Source organism: Leptonotus elevatus, chromosome 18 (assembly GCF_054856555.1).
Source record: "Leptonotus elevatus isolate MCC_2025b chromosome 18, RoL_Lele_1.0, whole genome shotgun sequence".
Lineage (NCBI taxonomy): Eukaryota > Metazoa > Chordata > Actinopteri > Syngnathiformes > Syngnathidae > Leptonotus > Leptonotus elevatus.
Window position 1 is genome coordinate 909,028 of NC_141256.1, and position 26,706 is coordinate 935,733.

The 26,706-nt window shown below is 43.0% G+C and overlaps 1 protein-coding gene across 6 annotated transcripts in view; it reads right to left on the bottom strand.

Moving 5' to 3' along the window:
* cfap206 (cilia and flagella associated protein 206) overlaps window positions 1-26,706 on the bottom strand; it is a 121,382-nt gene that overhangs the window by 54,216 nt on the left and 40,460 nt on the right. For all 6 annotated transcript variants that reach the window (XM_086061198.1, XM_086061202.1, XM_086061199.1 and 3 more), the window contains 2 exons: window positions 23,738-23,926; window positions 251-415 (listed from right to left, as the gene is read on the bottom strand). In XM_086061198.1, coding sequence (XP_085917324.1) covers window positions 251-415; window positions 23,738-23,926 — 354 coding nt within the window. The remainder of the gene's footprint in view (window positions 1-250; window positions 416-23,737; window positions 23,927-26,706) is intronic.

Genomic DNA, 26,706 nt, shown 5'->3' on the forward strand with positions numbered 1-26,706 from the left:
GGTCTTTTGAGCCATGCTTTGTCTGGTCCCTCACCTAGGACCTGCTTGCCATGATTGACCCTACCAGGGGCATGAAGCCCCAGACAACATAGCTCCTAGGCTCATTGGGACACGCAAACCTCTCCACCACGATAAGGTGATGACTCACAGAGGGGAGTAAGACTTAAAGTCCCCAAAATATGGTAAAACCGTCTTTGTGTTAAGCCCCAATTCCACTGTGTGTGAGTGTGTGAACAATACTGTATCTTACTTAGTTCAGAAAAGTTCATCTCCTGTTCTTTCTTGCTGGCTTTGTTGAAGAGTCGAATTCCTGTGACAGTCATCGTGAGCTCAGAGAGCTGCTGTTCCTTATCTCTCCTTAAGAGCACCATAAAGGATCCCAGTTCAGTTGATGGAAAAATGCTCTGCAAGACAGCTGATACAAGCATAAAATGAGGGGACATCCATAAACATATACTAATCAAAAAGTATTGGAACAGTGAGACTAAATTACTGTAGCCTGAAAATATTTGGGTTTGATGTCAGAAAATAAACTAGAGAAGAATAGTTGGTAACACTTTATAATAATGTTAGTTAACCATTTGTAATACATTAAAGATTAAGTCATGAGAACTCACATTTAACTAAATAAAAAAATTGCAATAATTAAAAGATTAGAAATACATAATTTACAAATTGTTCGCTAATAATTTGTGCTATTATCTGAACTCATGATGAACTAATAATTTGCAACTATTAAATAATTATGAACTCATAGTTTGCAAATAATAACTAATGATTAACTCATGATTAAGAAATATCCATTACTAATCATTAAAATGCATAAACAAAATAAAAAGTCATGATGAGCAAATATTAACTTGTATTGAAGTACAGTAATTTGCAACTATTGAAGAATTATTAACTAATAATTTCCAAATATTAGCTAATGATTAACTCATAATTACAAAAAAATACCATTACTAATAATTAAAAGGCATAAGTAAAAGATGAAGTCATGATGGGCAATTATGAATTGGCAATCTGTGGTATTGACTGTAATACAAACCTTTTTGTAGATCCATTCCAACATTCAATATTGGTGATTCCGCCAATATTTGTAGACTATCATTTACAACTTATATTTTAATGTGAACAAATTTTCTGCACTTTATTCTAAAGTGGCAAAACATTATCATGTTCAAATGCTTACCATGTTATCTGCTAACATTTGTTATAATAAACAAACTATATTTTCATATCAACAATTCATTTACTCATCTTTTTTCAACCAATATTCTAAAGTGGCAACATATTATTATGTTCAAATGCTTACCATGTTATCTGCTACTATTTGTATATCATGAACAAGTATATTTTCATGTCAACAACACATGTACCATTTTTCAGCTGATAAAGTGACCACACACATACAAAATGCTTCAAGTCACATTTTATTTGTAAATTTCCTCTAAATATGAACAAGGCTTTAACTTCAGAATGTTTTACATTGCTAATCTAAAATCATAACAGATTTTTCAGACAGCCCTTTTAACTAACTAGTACAATGTAGATGTATGGACCGGTTTGGTTTCTTAGGTTCACCTCAAGGAAGAATTAATTTAATTAAAACCAATAAATCAACACACTTGGCACGCACGCACGCTCACACACACACGCACGCACCCCCCCCCCCACACACACACACACACACATGCGCACACAAGCAACTGGAATCACGAATGTGTTAAATGGAAAGAACATTTATTTACACACACACACAAAAAATAACAAATCAAAAATATTTTACAATCCCTGCACAACTTACCTGCGCACAACAACATGGGGCCTAAAATAATGACAAAATAGTTGTTCCTCCAAATGGGCATTGTAATTGTTCTCAGTGTTGTGGTATCAAGTAATTATTCTCAGTGTTGTGGTATCAACATCAAAGTTGTTTGTCAAAGTGATTTGTCGAAGTGCACTCTTGTTCAGTCAAGTCTATTGCAGTTCACAGGCCTACTACGACGGTGAGGTAGGATCTTGAAAGTCCAGCTACTTGGAAAATGAGGCAGGCAAAAGTTCAGATCAAGGGTTGCTCACCATCTCAAACTCAAAATCCAGTTCCGACCTTTGTCAATGGTCAATTATTATGTCATTATTTTGGGCCCCAGGTTGTTGTGCACAGGTAAGTTGGGCAGGGATTGTAAATATTTTGTATTTATTTTGTAACTATGGCCTACCCAATAAAAAGAGGCGATTCGGCGGAATGTGCTTCAGAACGAGTAGGAGATTGTAACCTGTGCACATCTCTGTTTCGTTCTCCTCCCGAGCAAAAAAGAATCAAGTCTTTTGTCTTCCTTCCTGCTCTGTTGTTTATTAAATGTTCTAGGTTGACCGAACCTGACACAAGTCTTGAGAAACAGCTGATAGTGGTCCATATCAGTGACATGTTGGTTCAAACTTCAAAGAGTCACCTGTGAGTCAGCATCCTGTTGCAGGACCTGTGCTAAGTTTGACCACCTATGCTAGCCTGCAATGTGAAAGCAAATGCTTGTGAAAAGTTCCACCAATTTGTCAGGATTGCTGTCACAGTTCCTACTGCTAAACCACACGTAGTTTACAATAGTTCGCACCCATGGCGCCAGATCAGCATGTCGCTTCTTCTTTGATGTATCTATCAGTTTCTTTCTGAAGCTATTAGCAATATGATACACATCAAATTGCTGGTTTATTCCTTGGGACTGATAAACTTTTTTCACCACAGATGGAATTCCGACATGCCTGTCTGTAACAACTGTGGACACTTTCATTTTATCCATAAGACTAACGTTTTACAAAATCCTAGTTTTTCCATAGTTTGTGATGTACCACTTTGTGTCACTTGAACAAGTACACACAGAAGCATTTCAAGACTTGCGTGTGTCCAAAAGAGGACGTTTAATGGCTGTAATGTATATGCCAAGTCTGGAGTGGCGCTGTAGCGCAGCCACAGGGAGTTAACGGAAAGCGTAGAAGAAGAATCAGCGAAGAAGACAAACACTTTTTTTTCTAACTTTATTGCAATCTACAGAACAAACATGGCTTTGCATGTATCAAAACAACATGAAAAAGACAAACAGAAGAAGTGACAATGGCGGGTGATTCAAGTACAACACCGCTTGTTGAACGTGAGAATAAAGAAGCAAAGTATTTTGCTGCAAAAGCATAAAGCAAGCTAAGGAGGCTGCGCCAAACGACTACGACATGGCTATCTGCCATTGTTGTTGACAGACTCACGGTTAGCGCGCAGCCACGCGAGAATACGTCTTCATTTTGCGGCAATGCGTCGTCATCACTGGAGGAGTATCCTGCATATGGTGTCCAGACGGACGCGTACGTGGCGCGTTTTGAAATCTTTCCACTCTCAAAGTGATCGGTTTCAAGCTCCGAAACCGCGCCATCGTGTGGACGAACGACCTAAATGGTAAGAAACTTGTGAGGATACATTGAAACAGGCTTTCGTGTGGACGGTGCCTGAATCATTATATGCCTATAGTTAACTGTGGAAGGGCTTAAAATACCGTAATATAATACATTTAAAACAACCTGTTTGTATTGTTTCACAGTCTCACAAGTATTGCTCAATATTTTTCAACAAAACATGATTGGAACATTGAAACTGTATGCTGCTTGTTATGAAAACAATAAGCATCGGCAAAAATCGGGATCAGCAGGTCATACTTTTTAAGAGGTCGGTGGTGACCGGAAACTTGTGATCAGTGCATCCCTAGTTGATTTGGCTATGATTAGATCTAAGTTTAGTCATTTTTTCTTTGTGTAGCACTCGACGAACAATATAAATAACTCACTCTCTGTCACCTTAAGGGGGCCACACGTCTGGTTTTACATTATTTATTAATGGAACTAACAAAAAAACCTGTTTAAAATATATCTTTGTTAGAAATAGGTACCTTTTCACATTTTTCCTCGATACCTAGTAATCGATACCTGTACTGAACTGTACCAATAATATAGTAATATATGTTAATTTAATTAACAATAAAATCCATTAAAAAAAATAAAATCAATTAAAAAAAAACATGAGCCAGAGGATTGAGTAAAAAATAAAGGGATAACATTTTGCAATTAAAAAGGTATAAATAATACCAAAAATAAATTATTAGAAATTACAAAGTGAGAAGCAAAGTTATTATTGAACTAAAAGAACAAAGTTAACCAAAGATCAACAAAGTTGACCAAAGATAGATAATTGCAGTAGTGTTATCATGGTTCCTTCTGCAGTTGTTTTTCAAGAACGTAACGCAAGGCCTGCCGCACGCCGCGTGATGAGTTTGTAGCCACCTCGGACTGAAACACAGCAAAAAATTACTGTTGGAAGAGGATGTGAATGACAATAAGGAGAATAATTAGGAGCAAACTCATTTGAATGTACCGGGCACGGTACACGATGCTCATTACGTTTTTGGCCACAAGCTTTCGCTGTTCACCGTATGAAATTATAAATGTGGTTCTAAAACAATAACAATGGTAACACCTTACAACAAGATTCGGTGGGAGAAGATGGACCTCAGTGTGTGGGTGCCAGCCTGCCGGGCATAGGCAGGCAAAGCAACTGTGCTCCACGCATATGGCGAACCGATTGCGAGGACCCAAGGACATTCCAGTCGCTGCCAATTGGCAGTCTAAATACCCACACAACACCCTACACTCTTCATTGAAGAGTTCACCTAATAGAGGTGCAAGAAGTGTTCGAGAGCACAGGTTACAAGCGTTAATTGTTGCGACTTCCGGTGTCGCTCACATCGACTGTAACATTGGAGCAGGCAAAAAAATAAAAGCCACTGTATTGTACTGGGGTGCTCTTCCTGTGTTTTAAACTTTATTTAAAAAAAAAAAGCCTTACCTTTCATTTCATTCGTTTCTAGTCTACAGTAGCATTTCACCTCCAAGGATTTCGTGTTGGAGCTTAAGTCAGACGCCTGCAACCAGAGGCTGTTCTGAGCCTTTTGCCTTGGAAAAACTTTACTCCGCCGAGGTGGGATTATAACACGCGTACAAATACACAATCACACATCACACTTTACCATCATCATCATTGCAAACAGACTATGGGGGGGGGAGGGGGGGGTTGTACTGTAGACTAACCCATCTTACCTCAGAGGTGAATGTCGTCATGAAATCCAGACACCACGGCAAATGTTTGTAATTGATTCCATTAATCAAAGTTTCACCATGTACCACTCCAAGGACAGTCGATCTAAACCTTCTGCATACAAGAAACGTTTGAGGAAACTGAGGGTGACATTATTAACTAGAAAAATTTCCGCGGAAATTTTGAATGGGACTGCTGACTCTTGCAAGGTGGAAAGACGCATGTAGTACTTTTAGCAATAGTAGGAGTAATAGGACTTTTAGTAGTAGCACTTGTAATAAAAAACACTATTTAAATAGCAGTCGATTCCATTGCATTCAAAATAATAATAATAATAATAATGTTGTGCTTTAAAAAAAAAAGTATTTTAAAAAATGTAAATGAGCTGAACAGTATAAAATTGAAATGATTGGAATCGGTCAAGAAATGTGGAAGTTAACCATAATCAACATAAACTAAAAGTATCTTACTGTCGCTTTAAGAAACATGCACATTCACGCACACACATTGGACTCATGTTGGAGACATCACGCACACACATTCAACTGAAATGTATGAGAAACGCTTACCTCAAACAAAAGCTTCTCACGACTTAACGGTTGAAGATGCAGATTCCAGAAATGGCTCGTTAGAACGGCAAGGGTTTGGGGAACGCGAGCATGTTGTCATTTTTTTAATCGGATGAAAAATGCCCAAATTAGACCAGGTTGAAAACGTAAGATTTTTTAAAAAATGAAGAGAAAAAGACGACCAAAATAACATGGGGAAGATGGGCGAAAAAGTTCGACTTCTCCTCGCTTAAAGTGAAAAAAAAAAAAAAAAGGTTTTAAATGACACCTTAGCCAAATAAAAGTGGGTTTGTCTGAAAGAAGACCCTTGTGACTACAAAATGTGCGAATTGGATGTCTAGTGAGCAAATATTGTGGCCATGGTGACGAGTTGAAGTGAAACTTTTTGAAATAATTTCTTTTCTCTCTTCACTCTGACGTTGATTGCTCCACTCAAGCAGACGCAATACACACCAATGTTAAAAGGCTATTTTTGTCCCTTTCGCTCACTCTCTTTGAACCCGCACAGGGGAAGAGATCTTACATTCCTTTAAAAAAAACACTGAGCTAAAGATGAGAAAAATTGCAACAAAATGAGCTAAAAATCACATCGGCCGGTTAACGTATGCGCGTGTAGCGTGGCTTGGAAAAAGCTGCTTGATTTGTAATTTTCCCCCCCTTTCTCATTCATTCCTATGGGACCTTCTTTCCCGGAATTTTGGGTGTTTTTTGGGGAATTGCGTCGCCATGGTAACTCGGAATTCCAAGAAAAGTAATGCCGCAGCAAGTCAGATCGAGCCGCATCGTTTGATACCTCATTCGTGCCGGTGCGATCTATGGTACGGGCCGCATTTTTGCAGAAAAATCTGTGGAAGAGAATAAAAAAATGTATCAGAAATAATAAACACGATTTTCTAGGATAGTAATATGTGCCTGCTTTGCTTCGCAAGCAGTAGCTGTGCTACTGCTTTGCTACGCAGCAGTCCCATAATGACAAAATAACATTCGGTGTAAATACAATGGCAGCGCAGCTATAAATTGTTGTGAAAATAGCCCCACCAAATGCCGTTGACTTGCAAGATTACATCATCCCGTGACGTCAGTGAATACGATGTATTTGACAAAGCGCTGGTCAGACCACATACCTTTCTCTTCTACAACCACTGTCCCCATCGAGAAAATCTGTTTTATCTCTTCACCATCGTCAGTGTTTTAACATCTCCCCCAGGCTGTCAGAGCTGTTTAGTCTTAACCATACACCAATTACTCAATACAATAACTGATAACCTTCTACGTTGGATGAATCTACCACTCTCCTTATTTGGCAGAATTGCAATAATCAAAATGACAATACTCCCCCAAAATAAATTACCTTTTCACTATGATCCCAACTCAACTCATCCAATCCTGGTTCAAATCATTAGATTCCATCACAACAAAATTATATTGGAAAAATAAAATACCACAAATTATTTAACTACAGATCTACAGAAACCCAAAACACAAGGAGGTCTCACAGCACCATTTTTTCTATACTACTTAGCAAATCAACTACAATACATATTCAAATGGACTCATCCGACAATCAGATATTATTTGGTTAGAACTAGAACAGGCTTTATGTAATAATATCTCAATCTCAGATTTACCGTTTCTCAGCTGCTCCACTAAACATCATCATTTCAAATTACTCACAATATCAATGGCTCTGGCAGCCTGGCACCTTCTAATCTTACCCCAATCTGGAACAACCTGGACCTTATCAGTGACAAAAAACAACAACTTTTCTTTCATCATGGGCAGCTAAAGGGATCACACTTTTACAGTACATCTTTCAAGACAACATACTGGTTTCTTTCACCCATCTGGTCCAGGAATTCAGCATCAAGAATAACCAATTCTTAGAATCTCTACAACTCAAATCATCCATCCAAGCCACCTATCACAACCATCAATCTCGATTCTCCCCCAATTGATCCTAGAATTAATATCAGTTCACCCCCCAAAAAATGCCTCTCCAAATTAAATTGAATAATTTTCATATCAGATCAAATCAGATAGAACCTTACCCACCACAAAATAGGAAAAGACTTATCCTTTGCATCTGATGCTTAATTCTGGATCCAAATCACCCGCAATATTTATCACATGACAAAAAGTACAAATCTTCAACTTATACAAGAATTCAATACACTAGACAGAATTTTTTTAAATGGAAACTGCTCCTCAGATTACCTCAGAGAATTGCATTAATTGTACTGAAAACACCCCGGACCCTGACACTTCATGCAATTTGGCACTGTAGACCGGTACAACAATTTGGGAAAAATGTCACAACTGCCCTCTCTGCTTTTATGAGCTGTAAACTTTGTTTACTCGGTGACACATCCACTATAAGCCACACCAGACCACACCAATCTACTCCTCATAGCTCTAACTATGGCAACGCAGAAGTAAAATGCCCGGTTCAGTAAAACCCCACCTCTCCCCGCGCCCCCTCTCCTCTGAGCCTGCTGCAGCTGGAGTGCTGCATTCAACCACTCCTCTGAATGGCCACGCAACCCATTAATTATTCAATAAACATTTGAAACAAAACGTCTCCTTGTCGCAAGAAATTGTGAAGGAGGAGGAGAGGAGAAGAGAGGGAAGAAGGTAGAAGAAGGGGGGAAAAAACTTGAGCGGGTCGCAAACCGGGGACCTGCTGCTTACAGGGCGAGCGCGCTAACCACTACACTACTCGTTCACACGCACTTCCACGCCTGCTGATGTGCCAACCACTGGAAAGTCAACATCATGATTCCCCCCACAATGGCATCCATTTCTGAGACCCATTAATTAGTATGTTACACTTCCTGGCAACCTTATCAGGGTGAAAGGACTCACAGAATTGCCTACTGAGCTTTTCTGCAGTTTCTTTCCACAGGTTCTTCTTATTTGACCGCACAGATTTAAGACGGGAGGAGTTAAGTTATTTTAATGTCTTTGGGAGACCATCTTCTTCAGTCTCCATGTGTTGGCATCAAGTTGATTAGGAACAGTGTCTATTTCTTATTGAATCCTTCATTTGCAGGCACAGAAGTGGATGGTGAAGGTGTATCATTCTCCTCGAAGCCCTCTAAAATACACATGAAAAATAGACACTGTCATTTAAATCAGCTTAGTTTATTTTATATATCTTCTAACCTGTTGTGATGTGGCTGTCCTCAGCCATATTGAGGTTTGCCACAATGGTGCAGTCTTCATTGATGTAATATGTTTCTACATCAACTGCAGTCTGGTACAAAGGACCAGAAAATGGTGTCCTTCTCAGGGGATCCAGGAACAGCCAAGCATTGTTGTCCGTATAAACTGGAGGAGGAAAAACATTTACTTTACAGCTATGTCTCTCGAAATTTTATTATATTTAAAATTATTTTAAAACAAAAACTACTATTACAACAAAACTTTATGTTATAGGGGGACAAGATGGCGGCGTAGAGGAAACACATAACTCCACTGAGCTCCGGCGACGATTCTTTTGTATCTGTTTACATTTCATATTGACGTGGTGAGAGAAAGCTCTTTGCAGTGGGGGAAATTCTATAATGAGCCTAGATGCTTATTTTTTTGAAAGTGTCTGGCAATATGTCTAAAAGTAAGAAGAAGACAACGAGATAACTGGAACAAGACGAGGTAGCTAACGCTAAGGTAATGGCCGCCGCCGCCGACCGCGAGGCCACTAGCAGTGGGTCGGACCTGAACATCCTCGAAGCAATGGATAAAGGGTCTGACAACATCACCAAAGTTATTGATGCCAAAATTGATACAGTTCTTGCTGCCATCACAGACCAGACATCCGAAATAAAAGTCCTGGGGACCCGCATTGGTGAGGCAAAGGACAGAATTGCTACCGTGGAGACCGCAACGTGTTGCAAGCTTAAGTAAAGGATTTGGAAAAACAGGCTATCCGCTATATAAATCGGGGACGCAGATGTAACATTCGGGTGATTGGACTTGCTGAAGGCACCGAAGGAGCTGATATGTTGAAATACATTTAAAAGTGGATACCTGATTTTCTTCAGATGGAGGTGAAGGCAGGACGGGTTAAGCTGGATCGTGCTCACCGCTCCTTTGCACCGAAGCCCGGCTCCAATCAACAACCCAGACAATCAGCATTAAATTCCACAACTCCAGCGACAAACCGTGCGTTATAAATGCAGCTCGTCGTTTGGGATTAGATTCGCAGCAGCGTGCTCGTCCTGGACCGAAGATTTCCTTCTTCAATGCCTACTCCGCAGAAGTTGTCAAGAAAGGCGAGTCCTTCGATGCTGTGAAAGAGCGTCTGAGGAAGAAGAACATCGCCTACGCTTTGGTTTATCCTGCTACAGTAAAAATGACTGTTGATGGAGCGGAGAAGAGATTTTCTCTTATCAGACTGATTTAGAGCTATGTTGTCTCTTACAATAGTGACGTCGCCGGATGCCGGTGAAGCGAATGTTATGTGGATGAGTTAGAATGTAGTTAAAAAAATAAAAATAAAAAATAAAAGAATGTAGTTTTTTGTGGAAGCTAAAGGTTGGGAATCGTTTGCACTACGTGCGTGCGTCCGTGCGTGTGTGCGTTTTCATATTGGTGTTGCATTTTGTGTTCATCTTAGTTATTTCATTTACGTGTACATTGAGACTTGGGAGGAAGTGCTTGGGATATTGCTGAGAATTTGAAATAATGTCAAATATTATTTGGATCTGTTCTTAGAATATAAGGGGGATTCATAATTCTATTAAATGGAAGAAAATACTTACATTCTTAAAAAACAGAATGTGGATATTGCTTTGATACAAGAGACTCACCTAAATGACGATGAAGCTACAACGGGATTTTTTGTCAGGTGTTTTTTTCATCTTTTACAAATAGTAGTAGGGGTATTGCTATACTATTAGACATTCTTTACCCTTTATTATTATAAATACTACAGTTAAGGATCAGAATGGACAATATGTTATTGTTAAAGGCAGTTTACAGGGTCAAGAAGTGGTGATAATTAATGTGTATTATCCACCCTCCCTTCAAATGGTCACCTTCTGGTTTCACTTATTTAGGCATTTATATCACCCCACTGTTTAGTCACTTGTACAAAGCCAATTTTGTCCCACTACTTAGTAAAATTTAACTAATGCCTGTATCTTGGCCAAGGATAGCCTTGATAAAAATAAATGTGTTTCTCAGGCTACTTTATTTTGTTCGAATGGTCCCAATCTTGTTTTCCAAGAAAGTCTTAAAGGATGTAAATAGCTGGTTTAGCTCTTTTATATGGAATAAACGTAAACCTAGACTAAAAATGGCGGTTCTGCAATTAATTACCATGCTCTAAAGGCGGATTAGGTTTGCCAAATATCAAAATTGATCAACTTTGTGCTCATCTGACATTTATATCAGAGTGGATACAGAATAGGACTTCTTCCATTTGGCTGGATGTTGAAGCGACTCTGTCGATATGTAAATTACGGGATCTGCTATTTTAGAAAAATGTTAAGAAAATAAAACACACGTGCCCCAATCCAATCTCGCTAAATGCGCTGAAGGCTTGGCGAGCTACCTGCCGTTTGGAAGGAAGGCTCAAATTGCCAGGTGGGAAATATAGCATTATTTTCTTATTATTATTATCTGATTACCACAGACTCAAATTTATTGTATTTTAATGGAAATTATTGTACACCCGTCATAACCAAAATAACAAGTCCACTGATTTGCAAAAGTCAAATATAGTCATTTTAGTGTTTAAAAGTGCTCGCCACTCACAGGCTTCGTTGCATCAGTAGAGAATGGGTTAACGTCACTGTTCTGAATATATTTCTGGATAGCCGATAGGCCAAGACTTTTGAAGCCAAAAGGTTGCCATATTACTACTTCCTAGAAACGATTCTCGGCATATGATCCTATACATTTACAGTATCGAAATTGGAGAACAATTGAGACAGTACTTAGGAGATTTGATTTATGATTTTTTTTTAAATATGTTAAACATAAACAAGAGGACTTTGGACATTTTACAACTTGCCTTAAATACGTGTTGGAAAATTTTTATAATAAGTTATCACATGAATAAGCACTTGACTATTTGCTGTAATTGAAATGCTACACCCAGACCCCCACACACACACCAGATGCATGTTGTTGTTGTTTTTTATCATTGTGAGTTTAGTACCGCCTTCTAAACTTGTTAATAAATGTGCCGAGCAAGGAGGTGGAGGCAGGAAGTCCTTTGGTGCTGAGGGCATCCACTTCCTCCTTTCTGCCGAAAGACAAACTTGGGTGTGGTCCTTGATTCCTATCTCAAGGAGTTGCATCATTTAAGGAAGATTTAAATGTAACGCTGACAACGTGTGCATTATATGCTTAATGATGTTTACAGGAGAAAACTTGTATGTTTTAAATTAAATAATTATAACTGTAATTCAACAAAAGTTGCCTCTGCCAAATCTAATATTGGGGTCTAAGGAACTGAGATAAATGAAAAAGGGGGCACATACCCCCCACCCCCCAGCTGTAATCGATTAACATGTCCCCCCCACAAACAAATGACTGGTGGGAACTAATGAGCTAATCGTGAGACCTGGAGTCGCCAAATTTTTTTTTTTCCAGAGTGCATTTTTGATTTGCTGTGTTTTTTTAAAAGCGTTAATTCAGCCAGCAGTTCGTGTGTTGCAACAACGTAAAAGGCCTTACCGTCTCAGCCCGCAACAGGTTTCAGCCAACCGGCAAAGTGGGCCTGGCTTTCCCACTCTTTTCTGCAAGTTTGTGGGCAATGCTGCTTATTTATCTTTCTTGCCTCTCGTCCCTCCTCACTATCCCCTTCATTGGCATTCATTTGTCTTCTGTTTATCTCTCCTTCTCTGTCTTCTGCTCTTGCCTCTCATTCACGTTTTGGTGGTTTGAATCTTGCTCAACTTCCTGTCTGGTAGCTTCTCCTGGGGCGGGCGCTTACCATTCAGCCAATCATTGCATGTACGTCACTCGTTTCTCACGCTCAGCAAAGCGCAATTGGCTGGTATTATGTCACATGAGAACAGATATCTTCAGAGTTCGGAAAAAACAGCCAGTTTCAGTTTCACCGGCAATATTATGAAATGGTAAAATTATCATACATTTCCCATTTTTTAGGATTATTGATCGTACATTAAATTATTGCACAAATACAATAATTATTGTACACCCGGCAACACTGAATTGACGTCTGTATTTATGCCTATAATTGACAACCCCGATTTTCTATCTGGTGTGTCAGACTCGTCATATAAACGATGGTATGACAAGGGACTGATGAAGCTGGGAGATCTTTTTTCAAATAACATTTTAATGTCATTTGAAAAACTGCTGAAAACTTTCCCCAAGCATGATCTCTTTCGTTTTACAAATTAGACACTACATTACAAAGGATACAACCCTTGTTGATCACCCTGAGGTTTCACCCATTGAGAAAATATTGTTTCGATCCCCATAAAAGGTGTCAAGTGTGTTTTATGATGTGATTTGTGGCACATATTCTGATAATACTGTGGCAACTTTATTACTGTTTGATCTTTGTATAATTCCCTTTCAAGTCGTGTCCCCACTTATTTATTACGTATGTAACTACGGTTCAATGATAAATGTTTATGACATCAACTCAAGGAGTTGGATAAACACAAGACAAGTGAGAGGTGATTTCTCGCAAAACAGATTAAAGCCACAAGATGGTGCCAGAGAGGGCTGATATCCCCCCAACTCATATAGATTCAGAATACCTTTAAGTGTTATTAAAAAACAACAATACCTCTTCTTTTTTTTGACAAGAGTGCCGAAGTCAAGCAGACATCACATTTCTGCTGGATGGCTCGGGGAGTGTGGACGCTGCCGACTTTACAAAAATTAAGACTTTTGTCATTAATCTCATCGGCTCTTTTTTGGCCAAAGATTCCAAGGTGAGAGTGACTAAGACTATTTTGTATTTTTGTATACATTTAAATATGTCTTTTGTCTTTTTTTTCCTTCTTTTTTTTTATGTGTATGTGCGTGCGTGCGTGCGTGCGTGCGTGCGTGCGTGCGTGCGTGTATTTGTCAGCTCACCAAAAACCTATTAGGAAAAAAATCCCATACCGTTCACCTAAACCGAACACCGCCGTCAGGAGACCCAAGGGGACCCAAAGAAGGAAAGTGAAATCCAGCACCGACCAGACACCACCCACCGGGCCACCCACCAGAATTCTTCCCCAACCCCAGAAACATCTAAATTCCAACAAATCCAAAAAAAATAAAAAAATCAGGGAGACCTCAAGAGACCGAAGGAGACTGAGGAAAGGAAGGAAGGACAGACGAAGCCGAGTGAGATCCACAGACACCAGCCTCCACCGATTCAATGACCTGAGGAGGAAGCAGATTGTGTCTGAGTTTCAATAGATGCTGGTGTGGTGGATCTGGCATGAAAATCTCCACCAAAGAGGGGAGCCGTCGACCCCTGCCAGGACAGGGCAAGCGCAACACCTCAGGGCCCCCCAGGCCGCGGCAACGCCAAAGGACGACCCCCGGGCCCCGCCAGGGCCACTGGCCGGAGAGCAAACCCAGGAGCAGGAGCGCCCCCCACCCCAACACGGCCCGCGCCCCCGACCCAACGCAACAGGACGGGGCACTACAGGCCCGCCAGGCACCCCACCGGCCCGCCCCCAGGTCCCCAAGCCCCCAGACACCCCCCCACCCCCAGTACCCCCCCCCGCCACCCCCCCTAAACAAAGCCGCCACCCCCCCCCAAACAAAGCCGCCCCCCCCGACCCCCAGCCCCCCGGGACCCCCCGCACCCAGGCACCGGCGCCGAAGAGGGGCCGGACAGCGGAGCGGAGAGGGCAGCCGCGCCCACCCTACCCCCCGCCGTGTGGAGGGACGGAACACCGGGGGCAGAAGGGGAGATGGGGGCACCGGAGGACGGCCGACACCCCCGAACCCCAGGCCCAGCGGGGAAAGGCCCCAGTCGTCACCCCAGCGTTCTTTGTGAAAGTTAACCCCTGTTACTGAGTCCGCCAGCTCGCCGACTGGCGAACTCTACCCCTAAACCGTGAATGTGACCCCACCCAGTGTATATACAAGTGTGTGTGTGTGTGTGTGTGTGTGTGTGTGTGTGTGTGTGTGTGTGTGTGTGTGTGTGTGTGTGTGTGTGTGTGTGTGTGTGTGTGTGTGTGTGTGTGTGTGTGTGTGTGGTGCACTAAAATTAGGAGCAGGTGAACCGGAGCCGAGGGAAATGATATTCCCACGCTCCGATCCACCCGCCTCCCAAGCATGTCACTGAGTGTATGTGGTGCATTCAAAAAAATAAATAGGGGGGGGGGGGCGGGGACACGGACAGGGGACCGCAGCACTGCTCTATACCGCGGTCCCCAACCGATGGCACCCCCACAAGCCCCCCCCCCCCCCAGTTGTGTGGTGCATTAAAATTGGAGGGGAGTTGTAGGGTGAAGACGGTGTTTCCACCCTACCCCGCCCCCCCAAAGTGTGTTATGTGCCCTATATGTCTATAAAAGTGTATTGTGCAAACCTAGTGTAGTGAGTTAAGAGGAGCGACCAGCGGGGCCCCCCCCGTCCGGGCGGGGGCAGGAGGCGCACCCGCCCACCAAGCCCCCACCCACCCCACCGGGACCCCGGCGGGCATATGGGACCAGCCCGGCGGGGCGATAGGGCTCGCCCCCCGGATACTGGGGCCCGCCCGAGGCGCCAGGACGCCCACCGTAGCGGGGCGGGCACAACACCAAACCCCAGCCACCCCCGCCGGCCCCCGGAGCACCGAGACCCGGTCCATGGATGGAGCCCCCGGCCCAGGGGAGGGGAAGGAAGGCGTACCGGGGAGGGGGAAGGGAGGGGGGAAGGAGACGACAAGAAGGGCAGGGGGCAGCGGCAGGGCCGCAGAGAGAGGGGGAGAGGAGGAGGAGGGGTGACGAGGGAGAAGGGACAGGAAGGCGGAGGACGGGCGGGGAGAGGCGAGGAGGGAGAGGCAGCAAGGGGGAGGAAGGGGGAGGGGAGAGGGAACCACGGGGCACCCCGGCGGCCCACAGGCCCCGAACCGCGTCGCCGGGCCCAGAGCGACGGACCGCGCCGGAGCGGCGCCGCCCCAGACACCAGGGAGAGCCTTTTTTGTTTTGTTTGATTGGGTGGCGGACGCAAGAGGCTGGCCTGACGCTGACCGCGCTCTCATGTTGCAGTGTGTCCTGACGGGGAGAGCGCAGGAGGTGTACTCTTCCTTAAGCGCAGAAGACCGCCGTAGTTATGAGAAGGTTAAGGCGGCCGTCTTAAGAGCATTTGAACTTGTGCCCGAGACGTATAGACAACGATTTAGGTCATGGGAGAGACGATCTGGCCAGACCTCACATTTTAGGCGTTGGCCAAATTCTCTTGATGTTACAAGTTTTGCTGATTCATGATTGAGTTGTTGATCTTGGAGCAGTCTAAAAATATGCTTTTGTCGCGTATTACCGCGTTCGTTAACGAAAGAAACACTAAAACTGTATCTAATGCGAATGGTCGCTGACGAGTTTGAGTTACTACGCAAGACAAACTTCCGCGAGCGGTGCAAGATGATTTTGGCTGGCAGGGGAGGCAGCCGCATGAGCGGCAGCAGTGCCGGTCAGATGCAGAGATTCTGAAATTCCTGTCCCCGTTTGTGAGCCCGATGTTTTGGCTGCTTATAGACCATTCATTCGGGATGGTTTTGTGTCTTTGGTGGGCAGTGAGCTACCGGTCCCTGTCAAAATCTTGAGGGATACGGGGGCTTATGATTCTTACATTGGGGTTTCTGTACTGCCTTTTTCTGATCAGACTGACACAGGAGACTGCATTCTCAGCCACGGGATGGGTTTGACAGTGTTGCCTATTCCCCTGCACAAGGTGGTTCTCGATTGTGAACTGGTGCGGGGTGAGGTGTCAGTTGGGATTCGGCCCGCATTGCCCATAGAGGGAGTCCATTTGATATTGGGTAATGGCTTGGCTGGTAGTAGGGTCTTATCCACCCCCTCCACCTTTCTGTGGATAATATGTCCCTGAAGGGTTCTCCTGGGCAAGCATGTGTGGTTACACGTGCCATGCGGAAGGGTGCGGGCGGGGACGCCCAGTGAGGATGATGGGGTCATGGTGGAGGTCCCCCCACTTTCTGATTTTCCTCTTGCTGTATTACCCTGTGAGCTGGTGCAAGAGCAGCAGACTGATCCTTCTATGAAGGAGGTGTTCGGTCGAGTTCTTCCAGCAACTGAAGTGAAAGACGTGGCCAATGGCTACTGTCTGCAGAATGGCTTGCTGTTCTGGAAGTGGACACCCCTCGGTTTCAATTCTGTGGTAGAGGCTGTATTCCAGTTAGTGGGTCCAGCTAAGTACCGTCCCTTTGTGCTGAAGGTGGCCCATGATGATGGTGGACACTTCGGTGTCAGGAAAACATATTTGCATGTTTTGAAACATATGAAAAGGGATGTTTTTGTTTTCATTGTTGTCAGTTGATAGGGAAACCGAACCAGACTGTGAAGCCTGCTCCCCTGCAGCCGATATCAGTTGTGAGTGAACCTTTTGAACACCTGGTGGTTGACTGTGTTGGCCCTTTGCCAAGTTCAAAATCTGGCAGTAAGTATTTACTTACCGTGATGTGCCAAAGCACGTGTTATCCAACTGTGTATCCGCTGAGGTCCATTACAGCTAAATCTGTCGTGAAAGTGCTCACTCAATTCATCTCTATATTTGATATTCCCAAATGTATCCAAATTTTACATCCCATATGTTTGGGCAGGTCCTGAAAATGTTGGGGAATAAAGCATAACAAGTCCTCATCTTATCATGTGCAACGCCAAGGTGTGCTGGAGAGAATTCACCAAACCTTGAAATCTTTGCTTTGTGCATAGTGCACAGAGTTGAAAAAGGGACTGGGAAGAGGGTCTTCCCTGGTTGATGTTGGCTGCGAGAGAAGCAGTCCAGTAAAGCACAGGATTTAGTCCCAACGAGATGGTTTTTGGGCACACTGTTCGTGGTCCACTGTCTGTCCTCAAGGAGGATTGGGTGGAGACGGGACCTCCCAAAAATGTTATTGATTTTGTTAATGGGTTCCGCCATCGCTTGTTTGTCGCTGGTGCCTTGGCGAAGGAAAAATTACAGGTGGCCCAGTACAAAGTTGTCTGATCTTAATTACGCAATTTCCACACCGGGTCGTAGACAATCCAGAAAGCTATATCATGTTATTTTGCTTAAACCTTACTATAAGCGTGAGTCCTGCCCTGTGTCAGATGGTAGCTCTGGGTTTGTGCGGCCAGCGTTGGCCGTGAGCTCTGTGTTGGAGGGTTTAGAGCAAGATGGGGTTTTTGAACCTGATGACAGTTTGCTCTATGGTCGTCTAAAGAACTCAGAATCACTTTGTAATTTAGATCAAATTCTGTTGCATCTGCCCGAGTCTAAGCGTCCCGAGTTATCAGTTATCCGGCTGTTTTCCGTTGCTTACAATGGACGATTGTATTGACAGAGTTGGTTCAGCCAAATTTGTTAATAAGTTTGATTTGCTCAAAGGTTACTTGCAAGTTCCTTTGACCAAACGTGCACAGGACATCTCCGCGTTTGTCACTCCATCCGGGCTATTCTCCTACAATATAATGCCGTTTGGACTAAAAAAATGCTCCGGCAACTTTCCAATGATTAATGAACCGTGTTGTAGCTGGCCTGGAGGGTTGTGCAGTCCACCAGATGACTTGGTGGTTTATAGTGACACATGGCAATTACATCTGCAGCGGGTCCAAGTACTTTTTGAGAGACATGCGTTGGTGCGACTTACAATAAATTTGGCTAACTTTGAATTTGCGATGGCGACATATCTTGGCTGGTTATAGGACAGAGTTGTGCCACTCCGATTGAGGCAAAAGTTTTTGCAGTCTTGCAGTTTCCTAGGCCTACCACTAAGACGGAACTGCAGCGATTTCTGGGGTTGGTGGGTTACTACAGGAGTTTCTGCAAGAATTTCTCGTCCGTTGTTTTCCCATTAACGGAGTTGCTAAAAGTAAAAGCTAAATTTGTCTGGTTTTCCGCATGCCAACAGGCATTTGAGAATGTGAAGCGCCTGCTCTGCTCGTCTTCTGTGTTAGCAGCGGCCTGTTTTGACCGGCCGTTCATGTTGCAGGTGGATGCCATTCAGGTGGGCGCTGGAGCAGTCTTGCTGCAAGGGGATGACCATGGGGTGATGAGGCCAGTTGGCTTCTTCTCAAAGAAATTCAATCATTACCAGAGTAATTATTCTGTTATTATGAAGGAAGCGCTAGCTTTGATCTGGTCGTTGCAACATTTTGATGTTTGTCAGTGGGGCTCCACTAGTGGTATATACCGATCACAACCCCAACCAAAGTTTGGTTAGGTGGTCCTTATTTTTGCAAGGTTATGACCTCAACATTTTGCACATTAAAGGTACAGATAACATAATTGTCTCGTGCACCTGTGCAATGACTGCTTTTAGTTCCTTTGAGTTCCCTTTGATTATCGATGCCTAACTTGCTCTGCTCTCGTCGCTTAATTTTCTTCTCAGGTACCGGGGTTGCTGAGAGTGGGTGGGGTTATCCACATGACTAACTGTGGGGCAGAGGTGGACATGGGATCTGATGGGGTTTGTACAGTACACAAGTTCTTGCTCCTCACAGGTTCTGAGAGTTTGTTGTTTGTTAGGTTGTTGTTAATGGGTGGGTTTGGAGCCAGTGACTTTTTGGGAGCGCCGTCTTTATGGCGTGGGGTGTGACGACCCCGCATTGACATCTAGCCAGTGAAAGCATTAATTACACATGCCTCTTTTTTTCTTTCAGAGGTGCCAAGTAATTAGCGGATTGTGGAGCACCTGGGCTCATTGCTTCAACTCCGCTACATAGGCAGGCTTCCTGGACATGCTGGCGCTCTCTCATTTCCGGGTGCCGACGCCAGGGCCACACGCACTATTTAATTCAGTTCTGTTTCACACCATTCAACACGCACCCCACCATTTACACAAACACACACCATGTACACTACTGATACTGCAGACGATACAGACGCCATTGTTGGTTATTCTTTGATTTCGTATTTTCATTTGTAATACATTATTTTGATTAATTCACAAAAGCGGTCTCCCCTGTTAATTTGTCATGGCTTATGAGCCGGGTCATGACAGTGGTGATGTATTACTTTCATCGTAAATTACAGCGACGTTATGTTTAGCATTAGTGACGGTCCTATTGTTAGCCATTGTTAGCATGGGCTACAATGTAATTGCCAGGTAACACATGAAAAAGGCATTTTGTATTCTAGCAACATAACCATTTATACACGATGAACAATACTATTTATACGGCTAACTGTGTGACAAAAACTATTCAGAAGAGACAATAAGCAGATCATTACTGACACGGGGAAGCCATGTTTGAATGCAAACTCGGGGTAGGTGTGGGAGTTCCAACTTTCCGAGTAGGAATTCCGACTTCGGTGGACGTACCAGTTGCAATTTCTGACTAGAAACTTGGAATTTCCGACTTCCGACCACAAATGGAACGCGGCATTGTTCTTTCGGTCACGACCCACAGCTCATGACCATAGGTGAGGGTAGGAACGTAGATTGACCGGTAAATCAAGAGCTTCGCCTTTTGGCTCAACTCCTTCACCCCAACGGACCGATACAGAGTCTGCATCACTGCAGACAATGCACCGATCCGCCTGTCCATCTCCCGCTCTATCCTGCCCTCACTCGTAAACGAGACCCCAAGATAATTGAACTCCACACTCATCCCAACCACTTCACACTTGGCTGCGAACAGCTTCAGTGAGAGTTGACGATCACGGTATGAAGAAACCAACAGCACCACATCATCTGCAAATAGCAGTGATGCAATGTTGAGGCCACCAAACCGGACCGCCTCAACGCCTCGGCTGCGCCTAGAAATTCTGTCCATAAAAGTTATGAACAGAATCTGTGACAAGTCCAACCCTCACTGGAAATAAATTCGACTTACTGCCGACCAAACTCTGACATTGGTCGTACAGGGACCGAACAGCCTTTATCAGTGGGCACACAACCATTTCATCAAAATCTTTCTACATCTACATTCTACACTCTAAAAACTGTTGGGTCAAAAATACCCAACTATAGGTAAAAAATGGACCGATCCTCTACTTGGGTCTATTTGACCCAACTTTGAGTCAAGAAATTGGTCTTTTAGTGTAAAACAAGTCATTAATATTGGTCAGATCCTTTACTTGGCTTAAAAAAACTGGGTCATTTTGTATAAAAAACAAACAAAAAGTTGGGTCAAATTGACCCATAAAGTGGATCGGTTTTTGATCCATAATTGGGTTACTCTTGATCCAACTGTTTTTAAAGTGTATGTTATGTATTTGTTCCTTTGTTTTCTGTACGTATTGTGTTATGTAATTATGTTATGTAATAAAAATAAAAAAAATCAATTGAAAATGGTTTCAAGGCCAAGCCCGATGTCGAGAACTACAACATTCCTGTCCTTGTCACTAGCCTGTCATTGTGAGTCTGTTGCAAGTGTTTGTTTGTTGTCTCGAGTCAAGTCCAAGTCAAGTCGTTTTTTCCTAATAAGCACCATTTAAACCTGCTTTTTTAGCTATTACAAGTGCGACTACTAAAAGTCCTAATACTACTACTATTGCTCAAAGTATTGCGTCTTTCCACCTTGCAAGAGTCAGCAGCGAAGCAGAAGGCACATATTTCTATCCTAGAAAAAGGGTTTATTATTTTCCGCAAAAATGCGGCCCGTACCGTAGATCGCACCGGCACAAATGAGGTATCAAACGATGCGGCTCGATCTTACTCGCTGCGGCATTATTTTTCTAAGAATTCTGAGTTACCATGGCGACGCTATTCCCAAAAAACTCCCCAAAAAAAGTCCCATTGAAATGAATGTGAAAAGGAAAGACAAAATCACACATCAAGCACCTTTTTCCAAGACACGCTGCGCGCGCATACGTTAACCGACCGATATGAATTTTAGCTTATTTTGTTGCAATTTTTCCCATCTTTAGCTCAGTGTCAAAAAAAATGTAAGGAATGAAAGCTCTCCCCCCTGTGCGGGTTCAAAGACAGTGAGCGAAATAGCCTTTTAACATTAGTGTGTATTGCGTCGTTTAGAGTGGAGCAATTAGCCTCAGAGTGAAGAGAGCCAAAAAATCTATTTCCAAGTTTCACTTCAACTCGTCACCATGGCCACAATCTTTGCTCACTAGACATCAAATTCACATATTTTTTAGTCACAAGTGTCTAGTTTCTGACAAACCTACTTTTATTTGGCTAAGGTGTCATTTAGTACCTTTATTTTCACTTTAAGCGAGGAGAAGTCGGACTTGGATGCCTATCTTTTCCATGTTAATTTCGCCGCCTTTCGCTCTTCATTTTCGATAAATCATAAGTTTTCAACCTGCTCTCATTTGGTCATTTTTCATCCGATTAAAAAACTGAGAACATGCTCGTGTTCCCCAAACCCTTGCCGTTCTAACGAGCCATTTCTGGAATCTGCATCTTCAACCGTTAAGTCGTGAGAGGCTTTTGTTCGAGGTGTGCTTATCCTATACAAAATCAATGGAATGTGGGTGCGTGACGTCTCCAACAAGTTGAAATCAAATGTGTGTGCGTAAATGTGCATGTTTCTTAAAGGGGCAGTAAGATACTTTTAGTTGATGGTGATTATGGTTAACTTCCACATTTCTTGACCGATTTCAATGGTTTGAATTTTAAACTGTTCAGCTCATTTAAATGTTTTTAAATACATAAAAAAAAGCTTGGCCAATTGATTAGGTACACCCAGGATTCTCTCCCCTCCGCCCACCCGGGGCGGCGGCCATCTTGGCCAATTAATTAGGTACACCAAGGATTCTCTCCCCTCCGCCCACCCGGGGCGGCGGCCATCTTGGCCAATTGATTAGGTACGCCAAGGACTCTCTCCCCCTCGCCAACCTGGGTCGGCGACCATCTTGGCTAAAATTACTACAACTACAAGTACTACTAATACTACTACTACTACGAGTACAAGTACTACTACTACTACTACTTAATACTACTACTACTTACTACTACTACAAGTACAAGTACTACTACTACTACTACTTACTACTACAAGTACTTACTACTACTATACTACTACTACTATTGCTACAAGTATTGCGTCTTTCCACCTTGCAAGAGTCAGCAGGCCCATTCAAAATTTCCGCGGAAATTTTTCTCATTATTATTATTATTAATCCCAGTACCTTGCTTTTCATTCTCCTCAAAAAAATATTAATTTTTTTTTCCAGAGTACACCTGACTTGCCTCCCTGCTGTCCTGCATTTGGGTCCTCAACCCCATGTACCCCATAACAATATTTTGAGTTTTAATCGCAAGAATTACAACTGCCCGCTGGGGGCACATTATAGCTGCCCCACCCACAATAACTTACTGGATAAGGAATGTGTTAATGAACCAAGGCTTGAGAAAATTCTGTACACTCCACGTGGCTCCGAAAATGTTATAATACATGGAAGCCCTTCATATTACTCTTTGGCAAATCCTTCACACGATTGCAGAAATAATTAAAAGAACTGTCATTGTGTCAATGATAACATTTTTGAAAAAGCTATTTGCTATTGCGTTATAGGCGCTGCGTCTGCTTCACTATTAGAGGACTTGACTCATATCTCATAGTAATACAATGCATCCGAGTTGGGTTATCTCTGACAAGCAACCGTAGTTGCCAATGCTGTCTGGCAGGACAACCACATTAGTGCTACGCATCCTGCTTTTAATGTCTTGCCAAAGGACACTTTTCATATCAGACAATCAGAGCCATGATTCCAACTGGCAACTCGGTCTAGATTCTAGACTGAGTTGCCAGTTGACTCTAGACTCTAGAAGAACCGCTCAAGTCACTGAGAGATTTGTTCACATTTGTCCAGTTCTGTCTTGTCCAAGTCAAATCGCTGTGTATGGCGTACACCCCACACACACACACACTCATATCACAAACACCCCATTGTGTTTACTATCCCCTTTGCTGATTCACTACTTTAGCCGTTGCTTTACCTGTAGTTTCTTGAACAGAAGTCACATCTGAAGGTGAGCCCATGCCAGAGCCAAGCAGGATGAACGTGATGATTTTACGGTATAGGACTTCCATCTGGTCTCTCGTTTTCATCCTGCTGTCAATGATCTCCCTGCTCACTTGGTTTAGTTTGGATTCCAGCATCCAGCTGATTTCCTTAAGGAACTCTCCTGTGTGGGAAAATACTGTCATGATCAGGGCATTCATTTTGTTAAGTTGAAGACATTACAGGCAGCCTCAATACCCTGTCATTTTTTTGTCACCTTGAGATCGCTGACAACAGAATAAATATTTGTGTGTGTTTCATTTTAAGTGTGTATTATTAATAATACTGAAATTGTGTTAGCACTTCTCGATGACTATTACAAAGAGTTGTAAACATTTGGTGTGGTATATTAAAGAGGACATGGACGGGTAGCTGGTGTGAGAGCAGAGGATGCAGAAGACAGGGTTAGATGGAGGCAACTGATTTGCTGTGGCGACCCCTGAAGGGAAAAGCCGAAAGGAAAAAAAGAAGAATAAAACGAAGATATGATGTCATGCAGAAAGTCAAAGAGACAATTTATTTTTATTTTTAAAGAGCCTGTATGTAGAATCACCATTAAAAAAAATAGCTCCTAACATACACTGCCAAAATGATTTATTTACCGTTTTTGTCTATCGCTTTGACCCTAGTTTCGGAACCTTGATGTAATTTTTCACAACTCTAGCTACAAAACACAAAACTGTCCCCACTTAATAAGATGCTGTCCAACGTTCAAAGCACTGTGTTGTGTATTCATAAATCATATCTTTAAAGAAAGTTTGCCCTCACAGACTCAGTGGTTCATATATGTACAGTATGCAACTCATTATGGGCCTGCTGCGAAGCAGAAGGCACATATTACTATCCGAGAAAAAGGGTTTATTATTTTCCGCAAAAATGCGGCCCGTACCATAGATCGCACCGGCACAAATGAGGTATCAAACGATGCGGCTCAATCTGACTCGCTGCGGCATTATTTTTCTAAGAATTTGGAGTTACCATGGCGACGCATTGAAATGAATGTGAAAAGGAAAGACAAAATCACACATCAAGCACCTTTTTCCAAGACACGCGAAATAGCCTTTTAACATTAGTGTGTATTGCGTCGGCTTGAGTGGAGCAATTAGCTTTGAGTGACGGGAACCAAAAAATCTATTTCCAAAACTTTCCCTTTAACTCGTCACCATGGCCACAATCTTTGCTCACTAGACATCAAATTCACACATTTTGTAGTCACAAGTGTCTGCTTTCTGACAAACCCACTTTTATTTGCCTAAGGTGTCATTTAGTACCTTTATTTTCACTTTAAGCGAGGAGAAGTCGGACTTGGATGCCTATCTTTTCCATGTTAATTTCGCCGCCTTTCTCTCTTCATTTTCGATAAATCATAAGTTTTCAACCTGCTCTCATTTGGTCATGCTTTTGTTTGCGGTGTGCGTATCCTATACAAAATCAATGGAATGTTGGTGCGTGACGTCTGTTGGTGCATGAATGTGCATGTTTCTTAAAGGGGCAGTAATACTTTTAGTTGATTATGGTTAACTTCCACATATCTTGAGCGATTTCAATGGTTTAAATTTTAAACTGTTCAGCTCATTTCAATGTTGGTTAAAATCAAATGTGTGTGCGTGAATGTGCATGTTTCTTAAAGGGACAGTAAGATACTTTTAGTTGATGTTGATTATGGTTAACTTCCACATTTCTTGACCGATTTCAATGGTTTAAATTTTAAACTGTTCAGCTCATTTCAATGTTAGTTCAAATCAAATGTGTGTGTGTGAATGTGCATGTTTCTTAAAGGGGCAGTAAGATACTGTTGATTATGGTTAACTTACACATTTCTTGAGCGATTTCAATGGTTGAAATTTGAAACTGTTCAGCTCATTTAAAAGAGTCAGCAGGCCCATTCAAAATTTCCTAGGGACCTAGGGAAGGGCGCCGAGGACGTTAAAAGACGTCCCCTATGTTTTTTTTGTTTTTTTTTTGAAAACGGGTGCAGGAAAGCCTTGGGCAGCTATGCTGAAAGTATCAGGCAGATCTGATTAGTAAAAGACTCGTTTTGGCCCCTAGAGGGCAGCGATGACTCTCTTTGCACAAGGTTGGATGGGCCGCCCACCGTGGGCGTCAGTAGAAGACGTGAGGCGGAGCTAGAGTGTTGAGGAGACAATGGCTGATGAAGCCCACAATGGCTGACCAATCAACCGGTTGCAAGCAGCTCACGCTTGAGCATTTTTTTCAAAGACGGAAAGCATCAATCAATACTAAAAAGCGCATTGATGTCGACGATGATGATGACTCCGAGCTTGACGCCAAAGTTGGAAGCCTTGACGCGACTGTTATGATCACGTATTAAGCCTCACCGGCTAAGCGCGGCTAGCGCGGCTAGCGCTGCTAAGGCCGGAAAACGCGCACAATAGCCGACCGGGTACTTCTACACAATCGGACATTCGATCGGGCGATGGAGAGTTGGCATCGACCAATGCAGATTGATGATGATGATGATGATGACTCCGAGCTTGACGCCAAAGTTGGAAGCCTTGACGCGACTGTTATGATCACGTAGTAAGCCTCACCGGCTAAGCGCGGCTAGCGCTGCTAAGGCCGGAAAACGCGCACAATAGCCGACCGGGTACTTCTACACAATCGGACATTCGATCGGGCGATGGAGAGTTGGCATCGACCAATGCAGATTGATGATGATGATGATGATGACTCCGAGCTTGACGCCAAAGTTGGAAGCCTTGACGCGACTGTTATGATCACGTAGTAAGCCTCACCGGCTAAGCGCGGCTACCGCTGCTAACGCCGGAGCTTTCACATGCGGACATTTTGTCGGACAATGAAGAGTACCCCGAGTCCAATGCATATTCATCGGAGGAGCGGGTACAGTCTGATCACGGAGAAGACACTGTTTCTGGACTACGA